The sequence below is a fragment of the Hypomesus nipponensis genome, chromosome 9 (genome assembly GCF_054491055.1).
Source record: "Hypomesus nipponensis isolate SF chromosome 9, ASM5449105v1, whole genome shotgun sequence".
Lineage (NCBI taxonomy): Eukaryota > Metazoa > Chordata > Actinopteri > Osmeriformes > Osmeridae > Hypomesus > Hypomesus nipponensis.
In genome coordinates, this window is record NC_140369.1 from 3,623,386 (window position 1) to 3,645,000 (window position 21,615).

A 21,615-nucleotide genomic window follows, 5' to 3' on the forward strand; every position below is an offset into this window, starting at 1 on the left:
GGGAATTGCACTCCCTAATACGTAGGGTACGTTGACCTGGCTACGTAAAACACGTTTGACGTCATCGTGGGAGGGTGCCATTGGGAGAAATGAACGGTCAACACAATCCTCTCAGCACCCATGTAAGTTGATGTCTACAACAAAATAGGCAATTTGATAGACGAATGTTAGTAAAAATACAATAGGCTGATTGTTCAATTGTGTTTCTGTAATATGACAACGGGTTAACGATTAACTTTGTTTAGCGATGTCAGCTAACTAGCTAACCAGCTGCTGTTAGCTAGCTGGCTACTAACGTAGCCTAGTAGTTGGACACAGCTTCTGACACCGTTCGTCAGACTTCTAGCCGGCTCAAGCTATTTCCTCATGTTGGAGGGCAGATCCTCGATGTATTACGTTTTGCCACATTGTAATGTAGCCAACGTTGGCTCGTTAACACGCTTCAGACTTGAACCGTGTATTTGAGAATATGAATGTATCATTTGTTTTGTTTAATCGTATAGATACTTAGCGTAGGAGGAACTAATAAATGCAATTCTGCCATGACCATACTGTACTGCTCCTTCCACACGGGCAGAAATGGACCTGTTCTGGGTTGCTAACGTAGCTAGCAAGTGCATGTCTGGCTGCTGCTGCCTGGGTAGAGCTACATGACAAGCTAACTAGATGACAGATATTGGCTCGACATCAGTTAAATCTGCATACATATAGTGCTAGCAGTGGAACATTAGATGCACGACAACACTTTAACCAACTGTACCTTGGAAGCTATTAAGCTAGAACAAAAGTTGTTGACCGTGGCATGTACGCTATTTTACTAATGTCACGCCAATCAGTAGATACACTAAATGTACACCAGATAAGCCTAAATTAGGGTTGTGAGTCTACTGCTTGAACATTTTGTACCTAATATAACTCTTACATAGTTACATATACATGTGTATTGTCGCTAATGTAACATCCTCTCATTCTTAGATTACCTACCTAGTGCTAGTTGATGAGCTCACAGCGCTCGCTAGCAATATCATCTTAACCATTTAATCTTTACACGTATGCAAGCATATATGCATCATGAACTTCTTGGGTGTGACAGCATGAAGATGAATGTGCTAGCTGGAAACCGGGTTATTTATTACAGTTAGTTTGGCAAATAAAAGGGTGGGTGAATTACTTTTGAACGAGATAGCATCCTTCCTCATTGAATTTGCTGATATCCACAACCCAGGCACCGGTGCTACCTGTAAGTTTTGCTGCTTACTCGAGAGCTAGCTATAAGCTAGCTGCCAACGAAGTCATTCACCCTCTGCAGTGCGTCGTGATTAAATTGCATCCACCTACTTGCTTTCACTAAGCAAGCCAGTAAACTTTAGTTGTATCGACAACTAGCGAGCAAGTTAGAGTAACTTTGGATTAGCAAGCTAGAGATTTTTGGAAGTGTTTGGAAAGATAGAAGCTGTGCCTTAAATGTTGATGTAAACACATCACCTCACCAGATGAACTGAAAAATAATAATATAAACATTCTATCAAAGCAATTGTGCAAAATCACTCAAATATATATTTATTCTAGTTATCTCGTTGTCATGGCTGTAATAGTCATTGCTACTCACGACTCAAATTGTCAAGCCTCAAGGTTAGAGCAGAATAAGGACATACAGATGTTATAATAAAATGATTTCGGCTTACTTGTTTTTTTTATTCAGTGGCTGTTCAAACTTAATCACAAATCCCAATTAGTCACAACATCAGGTAATCTTAATGATTGTGTCACTTGTGGGCGGCCAGCTTGAATGCCAGTTAACATAGGGCTGACAGATGGAGAATGCTAATGCTTTAGTTACAGAGCCTCGCATTTAGATCTCCTACAGTAAAATTGCTTTTAGGAATCATACTTCTTCAGGTCTTCTACATAATTCTACATGGCCATATCTGACCGTTTCCAATGTGAGACTCACTTCAATAAATGCAATGGCCTGCTCTTACATGCTACCTATTCCCTGGTAACGGCACGCAATATTCCTAAACCTCCATGGGAACGGTTGACCATGGTTTGAAGGGGCGCCTATTCTTCTGTTTGGGAAAGCTGTTCTCAATGAAGTTAGACATTCCAATGGAATTCTAAGCAGTTTTCTTTGCACAGATAATTCTTACTCAGCCTGCTGACGATTGAGTCCGGAGGAATGTGGCTGTGGCTGTCTAATGCTAGAATTGCATCTTCCCAAATGCCCCCAAGTAAGCTGTTTCATACACCAGTAAGGAGAGACGACCTCTTGACAAATTAACTTGAGTAGGATGGCAGTGGGAGGGAGCTCAAATGAAATTGGGGTGGGGGTGACACAGCACATTTTTCACATGGAAAAATGCTGCCAACCGAAACCATGGCTGTACATTTGTGCGATTTTGTTTGGTTCAACACAGCTTTAAGGGGTTAGAATAAGGCAACAAGTGACAATTTAATCTACAAAAGCATTAGCTACACACACTAGTTTGTGGGCTATATGACCTTGGGAGGGTGCATGGGAGGGGGGGGGGGAGCAAAAGGCTAGTGCAGGCTGACCCACTTTGAACATGAAATGCTGTGCCCTAGAGGAGTATGAGGCTGTATTGTGTATGTAGGTACATATATATCAGCGCTCGTGTCAATATACACTGTACAGACCGCCATTGTTACTAAACCCTGCGTCTAGCTAATTCAGGACCTGATCTTATCTTTTGTTTAGCAGTTGAATGCAACCAGCGTCAGTGCTTTCTCATCATGAGATGGAAGAGGGAGTGGCCGCCATGGGTGTTTTACAGGGATTGCTTTCAAACGGTTCTCTATTAACGCCTTGTTGACAGTGACACAAACAATCGCTGTACAGAGTCTCAGTCACTCCTCTGTTTGTCTCCTTAATAATTCATAGATGGCACAGTTGGACGTATCCCTTCAGCTCTGGGTAAATTACCTCCAGGCTTGGGTGTGTGTATATTTCACGCCCATGTCACGGTCACCCTCTTGCGTGCACCTGGGTGCATGCTTACCTGTAGGCATCAATAGTGAAAGAGAGAGAGAGAGAGAAGGAGGAGGGAATGAAATTCCATTTTGAGATTTGGGCTTGTCTTGATAAGGACAGGGGGACTTTTACCATGGTGCCTCCAACATGATAATGTTTGGTAAGTGGATAGGAGGCTAGATAGGTTTGAGTGCTAATGAGTGTTGGCATAGTGTGAATACTTTGTGTGGGGTTAGGATGATCAAGTATTGGTGTATTACTGTTCTGTAATTTGGTAGATACGTTTATATGATGTCAGGGATAGCATAAATGACATTAGATCTTATGTGTGAGCATGTTAGCATTTAGCATCATAGCTGTTGATGAGGAGGCAAGTTGATGGTAGCCAACGCAGCTATGTCCGGTTGATAGGGGATAATTTGATAGATTCATTAAGCTTCGTTAAGTGAGCATTGCAGTGGAAGACAACAATATAGTTGGGCCTACAGTGTTTAAAAGTAACAATTTTGGCCATATAGTGTCACTCTTCTATCAGTCAAAAAGTATATAAACACAGGTACATTTGTAGTTCTATTGCCAGTAGCCAATAACTGGGTTCTCATCAGATATCATCTTTATTTAAAAAAATAAAATAATTTGTGCTCACTGGTCCATTGCTGCTTATGATTTGGGGTTGGTGCATGGTCTGTTATTAACTAGTCGTTGACTCTTTGGTACCTAATACGTCAAGTGCAACTTCAAGTAATGGTCATTGTCTGACCGTCCGAAAAACTTCACCTCATCCCACATCTTAACCAAAATCCTTTATCAGTCTCTTTCTGCTGTGGAGTACATTTCAAGACACTCATTTGAAACGACTAGCCTAATTGAGGAAAGTATTTGTCTGAACTGAAATTAAACTCTGGGCTTCAAAGACTGACAGCTTATTAGGTAGATGAGCTAGGCTAGGCTATGAAAAGAGTACTTGCATGAAGAGACCCTGTTTGTACCAGGCCTCTGATTCTGTTTGATCCACTGTTTAGAGACTGTGGGTGGAAGTGGCCCAAATCCAAACATGGTTTTGCGATGCTACTCAGATCCGTTTTTTCCTAAGTCACTTAAAGTGTTAAGAGCACAAATCACATGGAATCAGATTTTTTTAAATTCAGATTTGGGCCACTTGCATATGTGGTCCTAAATCAGATACAGGTTTTGCAATGCAGCTTCGGTCCGAACAGTCAGATTGGAATTGATCACTCTTGATCAACTTTCCTCACAGTTCTGAGCTGTGGGAGTCACTCACTAATACAAACATGGGAAACCGCTGCTATGAAGGTAGTTCATGAAGGTAGTAACCCTAACCCTTGATTTCATCCACCCGTATTATAAACTACTGTACAGTCTAAACATGAGGGGTCGTTTTGTAATTGTTGCCGTGGCCACAGTAGATACTGAAATCGACCAGTAAAAAATTGCAATAAATAAAGATTGGAACAGCCAAACAAAAAATCAATAATAGATGTAGGCAACTCTACCCAGTTTAATACGTTGTGTATAAACTTTATCCAGTTTGCTCCAGCTGAGATTGTCTCATGTTAACCTCCTCCTCTGCAGCAAACCCTGAGCTTTGAGTCAGAAGAGGAGAGGCTGGACGAATGGTAAGCTGCCCCTTTCACTCTCTATCTCGTCTCTATATGTCTGTCTTCTTCTGCCGTTTCTTTCATCAGTCTGTCAGAGTGCTCGTATAGGGCTCCTTTAAAGCACCAGCAGTGTCGTCTCTCTGAGGCTCTTCAAGCAGAATGCGGTGGATATTTCAGGTGCCCCGGTCCACACAAAACGAACCAAAACGTTTCACGCTCATCATCCGACTCTTTTAGTGTTCCATTGCTTTACATCTGTCTTATTATTATTATTGCCATCGCCATCATCCAAATCTTTTGAATGTACTCATTTTACGAGGCTATTTTCTGAAATGTCTTGATTAGATAACCACAAGAATACTACCCAAAACGTTTTCCAAATGGCACTTTGAATAGGCATGGCTTTAAATATTTTGTAATTACTTGAATTAAATGCCTAAGGATAATTGACTGTTTAAAAACAAAAAAATCAAGCATTTCAGAATTTTGTAATTATTATTTAATGTTTATCTTTAGTTTTAGCTTACACCACTTATTATTGAGGAATTACTTTTTTAAATTGTAGAATTTTTATCTAATTTTGTTTTTAGTCACAGTGGGTCATGGTCATTTGAGACATGTTGCTTGGTCATGTGACTGGATTCGAACTATGAACTAATACAATACGTTTATCAACTGAATACACCAATCCAGTTTGAAAGTAAAGACAACTTCATGTCAAGTCAAGCCTCCATGTCTCAAAGCCAGCCCAGACACTGTTGCCTAATGTTATATTTTGCTGCTGTTTCTTTTTCTTTACCAGCCACTGCTGCACATCATAATCCATTTTTATTTTCCTTCTGTGGTAGACAAGCATGACTTTGAGTCATTCTGCAGATGCATGTATGCTGGCAGGGCCCATCTGAGCACCAACCCCCAAGCCTCCCGGCTTTGAACCCACTCTCCCCGAGAGGGGGGTGTGGCGGCGGGGCGTAGCTAAACCCCCGCACCCCCGAGTTGAACTCACCCCCGCGAACCTGGCGCCCTCTGATGGATCAGGCTAGTAGTGAGCAGAGCCCAGAGGAGCCGGACGCTGGCGGCCGACCGGAGCTGGAGGGTGGCAGGAGGGCATCCGAGTCCATGTCCAAAATTACCCACAATGCCCTGGAGAACATGGGGGCCCTGGGCCACGGTCTGAAGCAGCTCTTCCAGCCCCAGCGCCGCCGCTCTTCAGTCTCGCCGCACGACGCCACAGCCTCCTCATACTCCACCGGCGCCCCGCCCCCTGAGCCCCTCGAGGGGGGGCCAGAGGTCGGGGACGCCCCCGTCCCCCCGGCCGGCCTTCCGGACTCTGACCCCCCCGCTGCTTCCGCCCCCCCCGCAGCTTTGAGTCGCGTCCTGCAGCAGATCAGAGGCGCGCCCCCCATGATGAAGCGAGGAACCAGCCTGCAGAGCCGGCGCGGCAAGGCGGGGGGAACCGGGGACCCCCCCAGAAAGGTAGCCCCCAGATCCACCGACGCAGCACCCAGGAGGCCCTGCTGCAGGCGGGGCGGCCGCGCTCCTCCTCCACCACGGACACGCCCAGCAGCCCTGCTATCGCTGACAGCCTGATGCTGCTGACCTCTGGGTACCACTCCACGGAGGAGCAGGACAGGGTGAGTCTCCAGCAGGACTCTTCGCTAGAGCAGTTGGAAGCCGAGTATTAAGCGTTACACTAATAAAATAAACGTAAGTGGTGACACTGGAGCACTTTTCTGTGTGAAAAGTATTGGCTGATATTGATATGAACATTACTAAAAACGCTATGGGCAAACACCGGTATCATTTATAGCCATCTGTATTTATTTAGAAATTTTCAAAGAGATATAAATAGCCCGTGTGACGTAAGTCATTGTTACTATAATTACTATAAACTTACTATAAATCCCTGAACACAGCTTAATAGAGAGTATATTTACAATGGGCTTTTAGTTTATATCAATAGGATTTTGACAAAACATTAACTTCCTTGCCTTGGAACCCCTTCTTAACATTTCACTGTAAATCCGTTCTTCTCATTTGACTATTTGTAGGTCCACATAAGGTGTCTGTACTGTGGACTAGGCTGCAAAGCGCTTTAAAACAGGGCAGTGTAGGTTGCACATCTTAGCATCGCATCAACAACAACAGTCAAGTAATAAAACGGATGGTCTAGTAAACAGCACATTTACCGTAAGGGATGTTACTTTTAAGCACAAGGACAGATTATCGGCTTTATATTGTATAATCCAAGCCTTTAATTACTGGTATTACGGTATTAAATGGTGGCGAGTATAAATCTGTGAATCCCACACATTTTATGGTCTGTATTATTAACATATTATATTATTATACGCTTATATTTTAGGGGAGTGGTGTAACTTTGTAATTTTGGGAATGACTGACTTTGAAAACATTTTTGTGTCTTAACAAGAGCCAGGACAGCAATGCTGTCTGTGTTGGCAATTTTGAGTCTATGTTCAAATATACCTGGAGTGCAAGTTAAATGACATCTCATGCATAATAGCAACAGCAAAGCACACGAGGAGAGGCTGTAAAAAGTGCTTGTTAAAAGGTCATCCGAGGTTTTGTCTTTGGAATGATTATGGAAGGATGGACGAGGGGGGGGGGGGGGGGGCGGGCGAGTGTTTTGAAAAGAGAGTTGAGCTGTCAGTACGAGCAGGTCAGAGATTGACTGTATGGCTGGGTCACTATGTGCTCTAAGCCGTTCTAATTTTAGTTGTCGCTGTCTTCGAGTGTACTTGAGGTCAGCCCACAGTCAGACCACAGTGTGCAGAGTAGAGGGTTTGTTCTGTGCCGTTGTTTTCAGAGTGTCAGCACCACTGTCCTCTATGATGTCGAACAAGGCACTATAGTCAAATATTTTCTTGCTTTGAAGACGGGTAGCTCAAGTATCGATCTAAAAATGCCATCAGTCACTGCCTGTTACGCAGTGCACTTAAATGTCTATCGATTTCAAGTCGAAACACCCCTTGCATATAATGTTACATCCAGACATTGATTAGAGCTACCTTTTTAAACAACGTACACACCCACTGTCCATTTGCTGTGGTCGATGGCACAGCCAGAGCTTCTGAGCAGTAAGCGCCTGTCGGTAAGACTGTGGGTAAGCCTCTCGGTCAACACAGCACTAATCACCCCCCAGCTCAGTAATTAACTTGCCTTAGCAAAGTGTCTGTCAGAGCGGAGCAGAGCAGTGTAGACCACGCTGTGGATTGAGTGACTCAATCGCTGTCATTCTTCGAGAGAGCATTAACAGTCTCCATTCCTGAAGCCTCTTGCTCAGTGTTTGTTTCAGTAGATAACCAGGGAGTTCAGTATAACCAATAACCAGTCATCAGTAATGCAGCCAAAATACGTTTACAACCAGGGTTGCAGCCACAATACATGTTTGAAATACGTGAAGTTGAATAAATCTTTTCTTTTTTATGTTTTTAAAATAAAATCTTTGAGCTGCTTTTACCGTCCTTATCCCACATTTTGATTGAATTTGTTCTTTCAAATGTTCTTTTCTCTCATCCTCCCTTCCCCACCGTGGTCAGTTGGACCGCGCCGATGGCTCCGGCCCTGCCGTTTCGCCCAACGCCCTCTCGTACGCCCCGGACGGCTACGACGCCGTGGACAACACCCCTGACCCCCAGCGCACCAAGCAGGCCATCGCCCAGCTGCAGCAGAAGATCCTCAAGCTCACAGAACAGATCAAGATCGAGCAGACGGCCCGCGACGACAACGTGGCCGAGTACCTGAAGCTGGCCAACAACGCGGACAAGCAGCAGAGCGCTCGCATCAAGCAGGTGTTTGAGAAGAAGAACCAGAAGTCGGCGCAGACCATCCAGCACTTGCAGAGGAAGCTGGAGCACTGCCACAGGAAGCTCCGGGAGGTGGAACACAACGGGATCCCGCGCCAGCCCAAGGATGTGTTCCGGGACATGCACCAGGGCCTCAAAGACGTGGGGGCAAAGGTTTGTACTCAGTGGTTGGAGTGGGGTCATCCGATCGCCAGCGTTGCGTTTTGCGTTGCGTTTTGTCGTTCTTTGTATCACGAAACGTGTTTTCCAGGAGAACGTTTCATCTGTGATGTACTTCCCTAGAGTAAGATCAGGAGCCCCATGTTATTGCGTAGTTTCAGCATCGGCCTTGCTTTTTACTTCGGTAGCAACATACAGCCAGTGGGGGTTGTCTCAATGTCAGTCTGTCTTCCATCCAGTGTCTCCCACGAAACTGCCCACTCGACCCACTGCACTCCCTCCTCCCCGCTCCCCTGCTGAAGCCCCAAGCACAGAAAGTTAGATCTGGCGCAGTGAGTTGAATGAATGAATGGAGTTTAAGACATCATAGAGATTGGGAGATTTGAGAAAAATTCAAGGTCACGTCACATCCGATCCAAGGTCGTGTCTTCTACCCTTTCGGTGACTTCCTTCTCAACTCTGCCCCCCCCCCCCGCAGGTGACCGGAGGGCTCTCCAGCTTCTCCCACGCCACCCACTCTGCAGCGGGAGCCGTGGTGTCCAAGCCCAGGGAGATCGCCTCCCTCATCCGCAACAAGTTTGGAAGCGCAGACAACATCACCGGCCTCAAGGACTCCCTCGACGAGCCCCAGGGCGAGGACGGGGTCGGGGGCAGCGGCCCCAGGACCCTGGGGGGGGGTGGACAGATGCAGTCCAGCCCCAAATACGGCAGCGAGGACGACTGCTCCAGTGCCACCTCTGGCTCAGCAGGGGGCAACAGCATCACGGGGGCCCCCGGGGGCCCCCCCAGCTCCAAAGGCAACACTCTGGAGCACGGACAGATGTCGGGCTTCGATGCGCTTCTCCACGAGGTCCAGGAGCTCCGGGAAAACCAGGGTCGTCTGGAAGAGTCCCTGGACAACCTGAAGGCTCATTACCAAAGGGACTATACCATGATCATGCAAGCCCTGCAAGAGGAGAGGTACAGGTAGGTCACTCGGGGTGGGAATATTTTTGAATTTATTCTCGGGGATACAAATCCATTAAAAATTGATTCACGATGTTTTGCGATTTTTGATCAAAAATAAATCAATGATTTGTTACATTTCTGAATCTATGTGAATTGCTTGAAGACTGAATCGCGATTCAAATGTGAATCGATTTTCCCCCCTACCCCTATAGGTCACTGCTGTCAACAACGCTATAGATCATTGTTTTTGGAGGGTTGAAAGGAAGTAGTCATCGCCCCTCAGTGACGGCAAACATCCCCCTTCGTCTTTTGTCGTGCCTGATCTCCGCGTTCCTTCAACAGGTGCGAACGATTAGAGGAGCAACTTAACGACTTAACTGAGCTGCACCAGAATGAGATCTTGAACCTGAAGCAGGAGCTGGCCAGCATGGAGGAGAAGATAGCCTATCAGTCTTACGAGCGTGCGAGAGACATTCAGGTCTGTCTCGTCATCTGTCATATCATGCATCGTATCATTATTTTTTGTCTTTATAATTGTGTATTTGAACACAATTGTTATTTTTTTTAAAATATACAAAAACATTAACTAATACAAAAAAAATTTACAAATAAAATGTGAAACATTTTTGTGACTCAAAATCGTGCCTTCTCTCTCACCCAACCCCTGCCCCCTACTACCCCTGCCCGCCCCCTACTACCCCTGCCTACCCCCTGCCCCCTCCCACCCCCGTCCACAGGAGGCGCTGGAGGCGTGCCAGACGCGCATCTCCAAGATGGAGCTGCAGCAGCAGCAGCAGCAGGTGGTGCAGCTGGAGGGTCTGGAGAACGCCACGGCCCGCACCCTGCTGGGGAAGCTCATCAACGTGCTGCTGGCCCTCATGGCCGTGCTGCTGGTCTTCGTCTCCACCGTGGCCAACTGCGTTGTCCCCCTGATGAAGACCCGCAGCCGCACGCTGTCCACGCTGCTGCTGGTGGTCCTCCTGGCGTTCCTGTGGAGGAACTGGGAGGCCATCTCTCAGTACCTGGCCCGCTTCCTGCTGCACCCCAGATGACCTGCAGGGGGCGACAGTGTGTGGCACCTGCCAAAGGACTAGAGGAGGGCGGTGGGAGTGAGGGGACTGGGGATGTGTATCTTAACGTTATTTTGACGCTTGGCGTCCTCTCCAGTCTTTCTCTGAGGGCGTTGCCGGAGGTCTGCTTTGGCTTCCCACAATGCATTTGGGGAAAGAGGCGTGGAAGAAGACCCTGAGGGATCGAGAATCTGAAGATTTCACCCACAGCCTCTGGTGCACAAGCACAGCTGAAGAGATGAGAGAACTGCACACTTTATTTCTCTCTTTTAAGAGTGAATTTGTTTACACTGATGATTTGTGTTGTCGAATCACACACACACACCCCACCCCAACCACCCCTCCTCATTGGAGAAAGTTTTAATACAGAGTTTTATCATTTAGGTATGATTCAAGTGGTAATGACAAATGTTATGGCTGGTTTTACTGCAGTGGATCAATCAATAGCACTCTCCTGTTTCATTGTTGGAGGTTATGAGTTGGTATTCTGCTCATTTTTATCCTCTGTTCTTTTATGTCCGTCTCACCTCTTAACAGTTTTTCACTTCCTTCTATTTCTTTTAATCTGTTCTCTCATCTTGCTCTCTTTCGATCTCCCAAATCTCTGCCCATTTAACAAAATCTGTCAATGTCACCGAATCTTCTCTCTTCCTGCTAAATATTGAAGTGAAGAATGAGGGGGTGGGCTGCAGAGTAATGTGTTCATCATCGGACCAAGCAAGTGTTGGGTTCTTGGCTTGTTTCTGTTGGATGAAACCCCGTTTGCAACACTGGATCGGATTGGACCAGGATGATCTGAAGAGCTCTTAGTTATGGTGGGACGTACCTGCCTGGGCCCCTGGCCGACAGACCTCTTAGGCTCTGTCGGCTGTTCCCCTGATGAAGAATCAAACGAATCTATGAACTAAATGAACATACTTGAAGAGCTGTAAAAATGCTCAAAAGACTCAGTGCTTCCGCGTACTGTTTCCCTTAGCGCTGATGAAATGGTAACTTTTTAGTTTATTTTTTATTTTTTAAGATGATTAAACATGCCGTTTTAAAAATGAAATTGTGAGTCGAGTGCTTGTCTGACGTCAAAAGCCAGGGCTGTCCAAACCTTGTATTGAATGTCAACCCTATAAATTCAATCCAACCCCAGTTGTGATGAATAATTCAAATGTGTCACAACTCAACTAATTAGAATCAGGTGTGCTGGATCAGGGTTTCTTAGACTAAGTAACTTAGTCTGCCCTTTTACCCCAGGAATGTGGACAGAAAAGCAACATGACTCCAAATTTAGGCTGCCTCGAGTCCTGTGTATCAGTAGCAAATCACCTGAGGGGCTGCAATGTGACATTCAATCATGTCCACAAGAGGGTACTGTTGCACAAGGTTTGCACAGGATATAGAAACTAATCACATTGGAAAAGTGGTTTAGGTGAATCAAGTATTTTCAACTGAGAATTTAGTATGGTAGTTGTACTTGTGAAGCTTGAAAGTCAGGCTGCAATTTGCATTAAGGCAAAACTGTCAAGACTTATGGAGCCAAATCTTAATAGGGAATTTATCCCGTAACACCACTGCAAGTTTAATATTCCCAAAACCAATAAGGCAAAAGACACTATCCAACTAAACTTAAAAAAAACAAGTCATCTTTATTGAAAAAGTGCATCACTAAAAACAAATATACATTTATTTTTTATTTTTTTGGGGGGGTCAATTTTTCACCCCTTTCCCTCGTCTCCCAGGGGCAGCTTGTGTGGAGGCAGCTTCTTCCTCAACCTCAAGTTTCTTGGCCACTTTTGCAGCCTTCAGTTCTGCCACCTTTGCAGCTTTCTTTGGTTCTGCCACCTTGGTAGCCTCCTTAGGTTCCGCCACCTTGGTAGCCTCCTTGGGTTCTGCCACCTTGTCCTTGGCAGCTTTGGAGGCCCTTTGTGCCCTGGGTTTTTTCTGCAGCTCCATCCCCACCTCACCCTCTGGAGACTTCTTGGCCTTGGGCTTCTTGGCAGGAGCCACTTTGGAGGCAGTGGCACCGGCCTTGGGGGCCTTCTTCGATTTCGAATCCTGCAACGAGAGGCGGTCAATTGCCCTCTGAAAGATGGATATTTATGCCTCGTCGAGGGCAGCAAACTACCAAAGCCGTAAGGGTACAAAACTACCTCAGTGGGGAGCTTTTCCTTTTTTACAGGTTCTTTCTTGGTACCTAAAACAGAGATGTCATTAATGGCCTTGTTTTGAACTTTATGCAAGTCAAGCATTACAGAGGTTGTGAAAGGAGCCTGCTATGATTTTGTTCCCTCACCCTTTGCAGCTTTGGAGGTCTTGCGCTTGGGCTCCTCCTCCCCATCAGACTCGTCCCCAGAAGCCTGAGGGGCCACTTTAGAAGCCACCTTCGGTTTTGGATCCTGGAAAGAAAAAAAAAAGTTGTTCCAGACGTGGCCTCGCCCCCGTCGGAGGTACACGGGACACAGCCGACGTATACATACATGAGAGAGTTTAACCGATCTACACAATCATCCTTGGAAGATATCTTTGAATTACCGTAGCATTGATGGCATTTTCAGCCAGGAGAACATGCACGTTACCAAAGCAAAAACGTGTACCGCCATTGCCTAAAATTTGTACAGAATCTTACCTTTCGCTTTTGTACTGGTTCTTTCTCAGCATCTACAACCAATAATCAGAACATTGAAGGCATTGGTAGACCTTTCACGATTAACCATTACTTGTGTAATGTTCTACTGACCATAATGCCCTGCAGGGCAGCTATAAGGCTTAGGCCTACCTTTAATCTTTTTAGTCTTTGTTTTCTTAATTCCAGGTTCGGCAGCCATTTTCACATTGGGATCGCTGTTCTCAGATGCGGTTTTGAGCCCTTTGGCTTTACTCTTGACTGCAAGCTAAATAAAGTTGTATTGGTCAGGCTTTTAAGTTAACGCTAAAGTAACCCGGCACCATCGTTTAATGGTTGTGTCAATTTTTGTTGCGTTTCACAAGTTACTGAGGCCTACTTACACGAAAAGTTCCTTGCGCCCCACTGAAAGTAGACTTCGCTGGTCTCACGAACTCGCCCCTCTCAACTCCTTTCACTACTGCCTTACGAACCAGATACTTTAACCTTACCGAATCAATTGACGGATACTTTTCCGTTACATAATTACGTATTGCCTGTGTTGAAGACCCCTTTTTTGAATTAAGTTCGGCTAGGGCTTCTTTTACCATCACCATTGTTGGGGGATGAGCTGAAAAGTAACAACTGTTCATTAATAAAGATTCCTACACATTGTGTTGTCGTTAGGGAAAAATACGTTGTTTTACCTGCATACTTCTTAAGCTCGTCAGACACACCTTCCTCAGAAGTGGCTGCAGCTTTTTTAGGAGGCATAGCCTACTTTTCTCAAAATAAATTCTGATTTGAATTCAGATTTTGGCTGAAAGTTCAACTTTAAAATATTTGCCCCTGAATTCTGTTGCATGCCAGACAAAATCCTACTTTTATGCCTCCGACAAATCACGTGGTTAATCACAACAGGTGTTGCCAATAAAAAAGCTTGTAACGTCTCTAAACTTGACATATCAAGTCATTGAGCGCAACAACTGAATGTGGAAACGTAAGCTGAACAACCACAAATCACTGACGCAGTTGGTAGTAGTTAGCCCCCCCCCCCCCCCCCCCTCTTATACACACACAAACACACATCAATCAGAGATGAGGGACAGATGATGGAAAATAATTATTTGTGTTTATTGAACAGCTTTGTCAAAGATAGGATTAGGGAATTGGGCGCCAACATAAACGTTGATGGTAGTGTACACAGTAACATTCTTCAAAACAAGCAATTATTCATCATTTTCATATGGCAGCCAGCACAGCAGAGTTCTCGCTCGAGAGTCTACTCGCGCTACAGAACGTAGGCCCTACTCATTGTTTTCTTTTATTTTTTTCATGCATATTTTTCTTTGTATGAAACGTCAGCTGCTGTAAAAATGAGAAGCAGGCAGAATAAAACAACTTTAATATTTACCTTGTTTGTTTACCTGGGATATTTGACGTTATCCCTGTCAAAGCCACAATCACAGAATGCGATTCTTAAAGATAAATTCAAAAATATTTACCTCAGAAACTGGCAGATCTCACAGCAACTTGTCACTGTTTCTGGCAACGTATTGCTGATAATAGAAACTAGTAATTCAGCTGCTATTTTAGACAGTTTTATATTTTTGTCTGACTACAGTCTATTTTTTTTGTACTCTGTACCTAGAAGAAACTTTCAGTGCTGCAGCTCACTGGTTATAATCTGAGATTTTTGTTGTTGCGTTCACAGTGCATTTTTCATGGTTATTAAAGTAGCCCAACCTAAGACTGGTTTGGCACACCACTACATAATCAGTGCATTCTAATTGGCTAGTATCTCTTTTGGCGGTAAGCAAAGCGAACTCTGATTGGCCATGATACCCCCCCTTTTGTAAATGAATATAATCAGTTCCTTATATATTGTCGGCCTCTGGAGTTACACTGTATATGTGGCTGGTGTCTCTGCTTGTCTCCAGTGTTGGGTCACAGATCCTCAGGTCACGTAGTAAGAAGAGTGGCCACTAGGGGCAGCAGTGCTGCTGTGAGTGGGGCAGCGATGCCGGTAGCTGACCCACACTCCATGGCATTCTCCTGCAGGACACACACACAGGTTTCAATGGTGTTATACTTTAATTAAAACCTGACAGAATTCTTATCGTTCTTAATCACACACCCAGTCTTTCTTTGTTTCTCTCAGACAGCCTCTCTTTTACACATACACACAGAGAGATACTCACACACACACACATGCGCGTCCACACACACACACACACACACACACACACACACCATGTGCTCACTATACTTTACCTCCGGGTGGAAAGGATGGCATGAATCAGGCCTTTTTCTGTCCTTCTGAAACTTCAGTCTATCACATTTCAGGGACTCGTTGTGTTCACAGCGGTTAAGGATGTCAACAAGACAGCAGCACAACATAAACACACACTGACCGTGAAGGGAGTTCAACAACACCAGCTGCAGCTATGCCCTTGGCATCAACGACACAACAACAATTGTGGCCAAGAGTAACAACCAGAATTCTCAAACCAAACATACACAATTATGCTGTTCCTCACAACAAAATGTACTCTGAGCTAGTAACAGCTCTAACAGCTAACAGCTTGGCCTTAACTCTAACTGATGAACACTCTGCGCTCATGGAAGGATATACATGATCTCAATGGGCTCCATGCTGACCACCGGGGCAGAGCTACATTCACACTTGTTATCCACAACAACCATGAAGAGGTTACTGCTGGGAATCTGCTGGATAACAAACGACCTGGAGGAGGAGACAGTGACAGAAAGAGATTGAGGAAAAGAGAGAAAGAGAGTGAAGAAGATAAAGAGAGGAGGAGAGAGTGAGAGAAACAGAGTGTGAGAGAGGAAGAGTGAAAGTAAGAGAGAGAGAGAGATAGTGAGAAAGAGAAAGTGAAAGAGAGAGGTTAAATCCCTCCGAGGGAGAAAAACAAGACAAACAGAAAAAGAGGCAAGGAATCAACGGAAGACCGTTGAGATTCGGCCCGGCGGCCCATGCCTTGTTCAGCGCTGTCAGACCTTCATGACACCGCGGCTGGCACAACGGTCACAGACCTCACACACCCACACATTTGAAACAGGAGGGCTGTTCATCTGGGGAGGCACGCGGACACCTGTACCTGGAGCAGCTCTCACACTCGATGGTGCCAGTGGTCTCCTTGATGGTGCGCTCCGATACGAAGGCAGGGTACTCTGTGTCACATGGAACCATCATGGTCTTCCCCCGGGACCTCTGGGCTACGTACAGAAAGTTAGGGTGATGAAGTGATTTTAACAGCTGAATGTACACACACACTACATGGCTCTGCTTGGAACACAAACCAAGGCTTTACCTTTTGGGGGATTTTTTTTTTCTTTTTCAAAACGTTTTTTCCCCAAAATATTTTTACACAATCTATCAAATTTTGTTTCAATTTTTATTGAAACATATTTTTCAACCTTTTTAGAAATCGATTTTTTTTTATTTATATATATATATCTTAAAAAAATATATTTTTGGGGAAAATATCTTTCAAAATATTTTTTTCGAACTTTCTTTTTCACACACACAGTGATGGAAGAAGGAGAGGACATGAGAGAGATCATGCCACAGTTTAAAACTAAAGAAACAAGCCTGGCTTGAAACATAGAAAGTACAGATAAGGAGTTTTAAGTAAAAAGTTGTACAGAAAATAAATTGTGAAGTAAAATACTGATGCTAGAAAGTACAGTGACAAAGTATTTGTACTTCTTTACTTCCTATCTCTGGCAGTAAGGAATAGGGCCTATACACAGACACACCTTTCACAGTGAGATCAACATTCCACCAGCTGTACAGGTTAAACTCCAGTAGAAAACTACAAAGAAAACATAACACAATCACATTGAAATCAATACTCGGATCCTGAATTATTTATTGTTGTATCCTAGAGTGTCGGTGCTTTAATCCCTTACATGACCAGTTCAGTCAGGAACCATTTCACAACAGTGAAAGGCTGAAACAGAAGAGAGTTTAAATGAAAGAAAAATAATTAGTAGTGTGAAATTATGGGGGCATTGTCTAAAAAGTTAGTCTGAAAAACTAGAGAAGCAGGCTATTGATGCAGGCCCTAAACACAGGTTATCGTGACACTGTTTAATCAGTCTTTTGATGCCAACATCTTCATTACCTCCACGTTGTCTGAAACAACATTTACTTTCAATAATCTTATAAAACGTAAGTGAGCCTGTCTGTGATGTGTGAAATGTGTGCATGTGGATCAGGGTCATGCTTACGTCTGATAGAGTACGAGCGCTGTCGCTACTTCCGGCATAATCTTTACACAAGGCCTGGTAGTCATACAGTGTGATCCTACACAGAAAATAGAAGTCATTTGTTAATCAATCAGTATTTGTGTGTGTGTAGGTCAGTAAACCATACCTACATCTGAGTATGTATGACAAGAAAGTATGTTCAGTGCTTTATTGTTCTTTATAAATTTGGCTTGCAGCAGAGCACAAATAAACATGAACAGTACACACAGAACAGTACAACAATACAATGGGGAGAGGTAGAGAGAGAGAAATATTAGGAAACAGAGAGAGACAGACAGACAGACAGACAGACAGAGGTGATGATGAAGGAGGCGATGCATGACCCCTGACCTTTTGAAGGAGCCCATCAGAAGAAGCTTGTTCATCACAGCTCCCTCCACCTCGCCAAAGAAGAGTCCTGTCTGAGGAGGGCAGGGTGCTGTAAACACCGTTGCTGAGAGGAAACACACACACATGCACACACGCAAACACACACACACACGCATACACTTACACCCACTCACACAAACATACATACAAATGTGCACACAAACACACACACAAACACACACAGAAGTGTTACCTGGGAGTAGTCTTCCGTGACCAGGATGAAGCCGTTGTTGTCGATGAGGTAACACTTGATATCCTGACAGTGAAGAAAACGCAGGGTTGAATGCAAATCTTATCAAAGCAACCACATCCACAATGAGATGTGAGCTGTAAAACAGAACAGAGGACACAGGAAGTGGAACTGGAGGGACAGGAAGTGGAACTGGAGGGACAGGAAGTGGGAGATGAGACGTATCGTACCTCACTATCACAACTGATGGTGCATTTTCCATCCAGGGCAGCACACTCATTTGGAAAACATAAAACAATGTTTTAGATCAAGTCAGTCAGTGATATGCTTTATGCAATAACAATAAAGTAACAATAATAGTAATTATCAGTCATTTAAATATAATTTGTTGCAATTGTTATATTATTATAGTACTGGGTTTGTAGATATACCTGTCGACTGGCAGTCCAGAATTTTCTTTGGAAGAATTCCAACTTCATTTGGATCCCCACAGCTGACAAACACACGAACAAGCACACAACTCTTAGAACCTGCCCTCCCGAGGAACGCCAAACAAACACAACACAAAACCTCCTGACTTTACAAACTCACCAGCAACAATGGGGGACTTCCTGTCATCCAGCAGCTGGATGGCGGTGCTGGCCAGAACAACACTCTTATTCTCTGACGCTGCCAAGATAAAGGACACACCAATCATCAAAAGGTACATTCTGTCAATGAAAGACAGCGCACCTGAGGTGAAAGTGACACAATGCAACAAGAGATTCATCCATGGAACAGCCCGTGTTGTCACGGTAACCGAAGCGGACGGCACCTGAGCCAAAGGGGATGGAGTACACGAAGGTTCCAGGGACCTGTTCCGCTGCTCGCTTGTACCACAGGGGGAAGTGGTCCGCATTGAACACTCCCTCTTTATCCTCAGCTGTCAGGAAGTCCCTGAGGAGAAACAGGAAGTAGGGGGGAGGAGAAGAAGCTTCAGAAGAAGCTGCGCTGCCCAACAACAAAAAAGATTGATTCTGAACGATTTGGTTGTTCTGTTGTTTATATTTGTATGTATTGCTTGCCATGCCATTCTTGCCAATCAAAGCAGTTAGTCAAATGTGTTCTGCTCACTGATTGGACAGGTGCTCTGGGACAACAAACAGGTTGGTCCTGGACAGGCCGGTGCGTGTTCCCAGGTAAGCGATCTCCACCCCTTTGTCTGAGTTCCTGCACGAGACGGACAGCAACAACTTCAACACGTATCAACTGAAAACTCATCACAGTTTTGATGTGGCCATTTTGGCTGTGAGATGTTTGGTTGTGAGTGTGTCAGTGTGTTTCCGAGTGTGTGTGTGCGTAAGTGTGTTTCTAGGTGTGTGTGTGTGTGAGTGCTCACTCAGACTTGTTGAGGGCCAGTCCAGTCCAGTAGGCCTCCAGAGGGGCTGTGACCACAGCGTCAAACAACACTTCCTGTATCAGCTCTCTGTCACCTGGAACAGTAAGTCTTCAGTCACAAACTACCCTACGCTCAGCCTCTACCGCCCCCCTCTCTTTCACACACACACACACAAACCCACATGCACAAACATGCATGCGCATACTGTACACCCACGCTAAAAAGCTGTACACACACAAACACACACACACTGTACAATGTGAGGATGTAATTTTATATCGTTGGGAGTTTTTCTGGGAGTTTTTCCTTGTCTTCCTTGAGGGTTTAGGTTGGTTGAGGGGCAGTTCTCTGGGCGTATGTGAAGCCCTTTGTGACATGCTTGCGTGTAAAAAGGGCTGTACAAATACATTTGATTTGATTTGATATCAAAGCTCAGATTAATTATCTGTTTAGGTTATATAATCTGTCAACGCAGCATACGGGAGGCTGAGACCGGCCTCACTCACATTTGAGATGAGGCTTGCGACCCGTCAGGTAGAGTTTGATGGCCTGGATCTGGGTGAGGTAGCGGTGCTCATGCTGTTCATCTGTGTTGCAGTAAGTCCTGTGGTGGACACACACACACACACACAGTGTGTTACACACAGTGAGAACTCGTATAACGCATGAATGAACATCTTCCAAAGTCCTGCATTACCATTCATCTGCCAGGGCGACATCTGGCTGTTCTAGGTCATGGAGTCCTGAAAGACACACACACACACACACACAGACCGCACAGATACCCCCCCCCCCACACACACACACACACACACACACACACACACACACACACACACATACACAGACATCAGCGACGCTTCAGCTATGACAATCTGTAGGCATGGATGAAGTTTCTGCCCTGGCCAACTGTCCTTTAGAACACAGAATGTGTTGGATGTGAGGAGAAAGCAGGTGTGTATAGATAGTGTGTGTATATATGTGCTGTGTGTGTGTCTGTCTGTCTGTTTGGGCTCTTGACTCACCTGCCTCTACAGACACGTTTCCCCTGAAGAAGTATTTGCCGTGTCCTCTGGACAGAGCCACACCAACACTGAACACAGAAGCCGAGAAGAGTCAAGCATTTGTACAGACACACTTGATAACATAATGATATGCACAGCATATATGGGACCACGTAAATACACTGTTATTTATTATAGTAATAATCGTCCTCTTCTTCACCCACCTGAACGGCGTCCCCTTGATGTCAGTGAAGTAGTAATCGTTGTGCATCTTAAGCACGCGTTTCTGAAGGCGGAAAGAAAAGAGAGTGAGATCGCACGGTCTACGATCTCAGTCCTTCATATCTTCTTCGTTATTCTTCTCCTTCTCTCACCCCCTTGTCCACGGTCTTCTTCACCTCCATGGAGAAGGTTCCGGTCTTCCTGTTCACCATGGCACTCCGCAGCTGAGACACACACGAGTCACCATGACGACGTAACAACCGAACATATGAAAATCTGCTCAGAATGTCCTGTCACGTGCTGACGATGCTAGTTCAACCACAGCTTTCTAATCACATTTTGATCATTTAAAATGAATATATTTCAGTTATATATTTCAGAAGTTAGTATGTACCGAGTGTGTGACTGTGCTATTGTGTGTGTGTGTGTGTGTATTACAGTGTGTGTATTACTGTAGTGTGTGTGTTACTGTAGTATGTGTATTTCGGTAATGTGTTTTAATGTGTGTGTGTGTCACGTACAAAGTCGTCCTTGTCCTCCCACTCCACCTCAGACAGGTCCACGCTGCTGTAGTTCGGCTTCCTTCTCTTCTGACCCTGCTGGTACTGCACACACACACACACACACACACACACACACACACGCCTTCTTATTTCTGTCACCGATGGCAAACCTGGAAAGCTTTTTTCCTTTTTCATGCATGTCAAAAATCTACTTTGGTGTCAAATCAGGCTCAATTCCTGCCCAAAACGTTTATTGGATAAACAAAACATCGACACATCAAACGTCTAGTTCAGTACTACTCAGTATCCTCTGTTCCGCCATTAGAAACAGACTCATCACAGACACAATAACAGCTACAGGCACAGAGATACACTCACAGAAACCACATTGACCACTAAGCACAAAGAATAGATACACGGACACACCACACACACACACACACAC

At 44.9% G+C, this 21,615-nt stretch overlaps 3 protein-coding genes across 3 annotated transcripts in view; 1 reads left to right on the forward strand and 2 right to left on the reverse strand.

Annotated features, from left to right (window-relative positions):
• The first annotated feature begins 41 nt into the window (after positions 1-41).
• Positions 42-11,666, forward strand: tmcc1b (transmembrane and coiled-coil domain family 1b). The gene is given in 9 exon segments (XM_084704400.1): positions 42-122; positions 4,586-4,629; positions 5,460-6,081; positions 6,084-6,245; positions 8,172-8,591; positions 8,837-8,929; positions 9,076-9,563; positions 9,888-10,023; positions 10,283-11,666. Coding segments are annotated over 7 exon segments (2,055 nt in total). The 5' UTR covers positions 42-122; positions 4,586-4,629; positions 5,460-5,640; the 3' UTR covers positions 10,598-11,666.
• Positions 11,667-12,227: 561 nt separating this feature from the next.
• h1m (linker histone H1M) lies at positions 12,228-14,072 on the reverse strand. Its single transcript, XM_084704401.1, has 7 exons — positions 13,916-14,072; positions 13,613-13,839; positions 13,383-13,497; positions 13,233-13,264; positions 12,900-13,002; positions 12,757-12,800; positions 12,228-12,661 (listed from the first exon to the last, which is right to left on the reverse strand). The coding sequence occupies exons 1-7, from the start codon at positions 13,980-13,982 to the stop codon at positions 12,314-12,316; spliced, it is 936 nt and encodes a 311-aa protein (XP_084560527.1). The 5' UTR covers positions 13,983-14,072; the 3' UTR covers positions 12,228-12,313.
• A 271-nt stretch (positions 14,073-14,343) lies between these two features.
• Positions 14,344-21,615, reverse strand: part of cacna2d3 (calcium channel, voltage dependent, alpha2/delta subunit 3) — a 32,063-nt gene continuing 24,791 nt past the window's right edge. The window contains exons 18-38 of the mRNA XM_084704399.1: positions 21,189-21,272; positions 20,820-20,891; positions 20,670-20,731; positions 20,467-20,534; positions 20,139-20,184; positions 19,948-20,045; positions 19,442-19,535; positions 19,177-19,272; positions 18,878-18,999; positions 18,655-18,732; positions 18,495-18,556; positions 18,294-18,338; positions 18,067-18,129; positions 17,835-17,905; positions 17,466-17,541; positions 17,145-17,185; positions 16,992-17,047; positions 16,331-16,448; positions 15,842-15,954; positions 15,483-15,565; positions 14,344-15,263 (exon numbers count right to left, since the gene is read on the reverse strand). Of these exons, the coding sequence (XP_084560525.1) occupies positions 15,171-15,263; positions 15,483-15,565; positions 15,842-15,954; positions 16,331-16,448; positions 16,992-17,047; positions 17,145-17,185; positions 17,466-17,541; positions 17,835-17,905; positions 18,067-18,129; positions 18,294-18,338; positions 18,495-18,556; positions 18,655-18,732; positions 18,878-18,999; positions 19,177-19,272; positions 19,442-19,535; positions 19,948-20,045; positions 20,139-20,184; positions 20,467-20,534; positions 20,670-20,731; positions 20,820-20,891; positions 21,189-21,272 (1,641 nt within the window). The 3' untranslated portion in view covers positions 14,344-15,170. The remainder of the gene's footprint in view (positions 15,264-15,482; positions 15,566-15,841; positions 15,955-16,330; positions 16,449-16,991; positions 17,048-17,144; positions 17,186-17,465; positions 17,542-17,834; positions 17,906-18,066; positions 18,130-18,293; positions 18,339-18,494; positions 18,557-18,654; positions 18,733-18,877; positions 19,000-19,176; positions 19,273-19,441; positions 19,536-19,947; positions 20,046-20,138; positions 20,185-20,466; positions 20,535-20,669; positions 20,732-20,819; positions 20,892-21,188; positions 21,273-21,615) is intronic.

Bases quoted from the DNA above. Each gene is read 5' to 3' on its own strand.
- h1m (XM_084704401.1), bottom strand. From the start codon at position 13,982: ATGCCTCCTAAAAAAGCTGCAGCCACTTCTGAGGAAGGTGTGTCTGAC. The intron at 13,265-13,382 runs GTAGGCCTAAGC...TATTGGTTGTAG, and splicing joins AAAGACTAAAAAGATTAAAG to ATGCTGAGAAAGAACCAGTA. The intron at 12,801-12,899 runs GTGAGGGAACAA...TCTCTGTTTTAG, and splicing joins GACCTCCAAAGCTGCAAAGG to GTACCAAGAAAGAACCTGTA.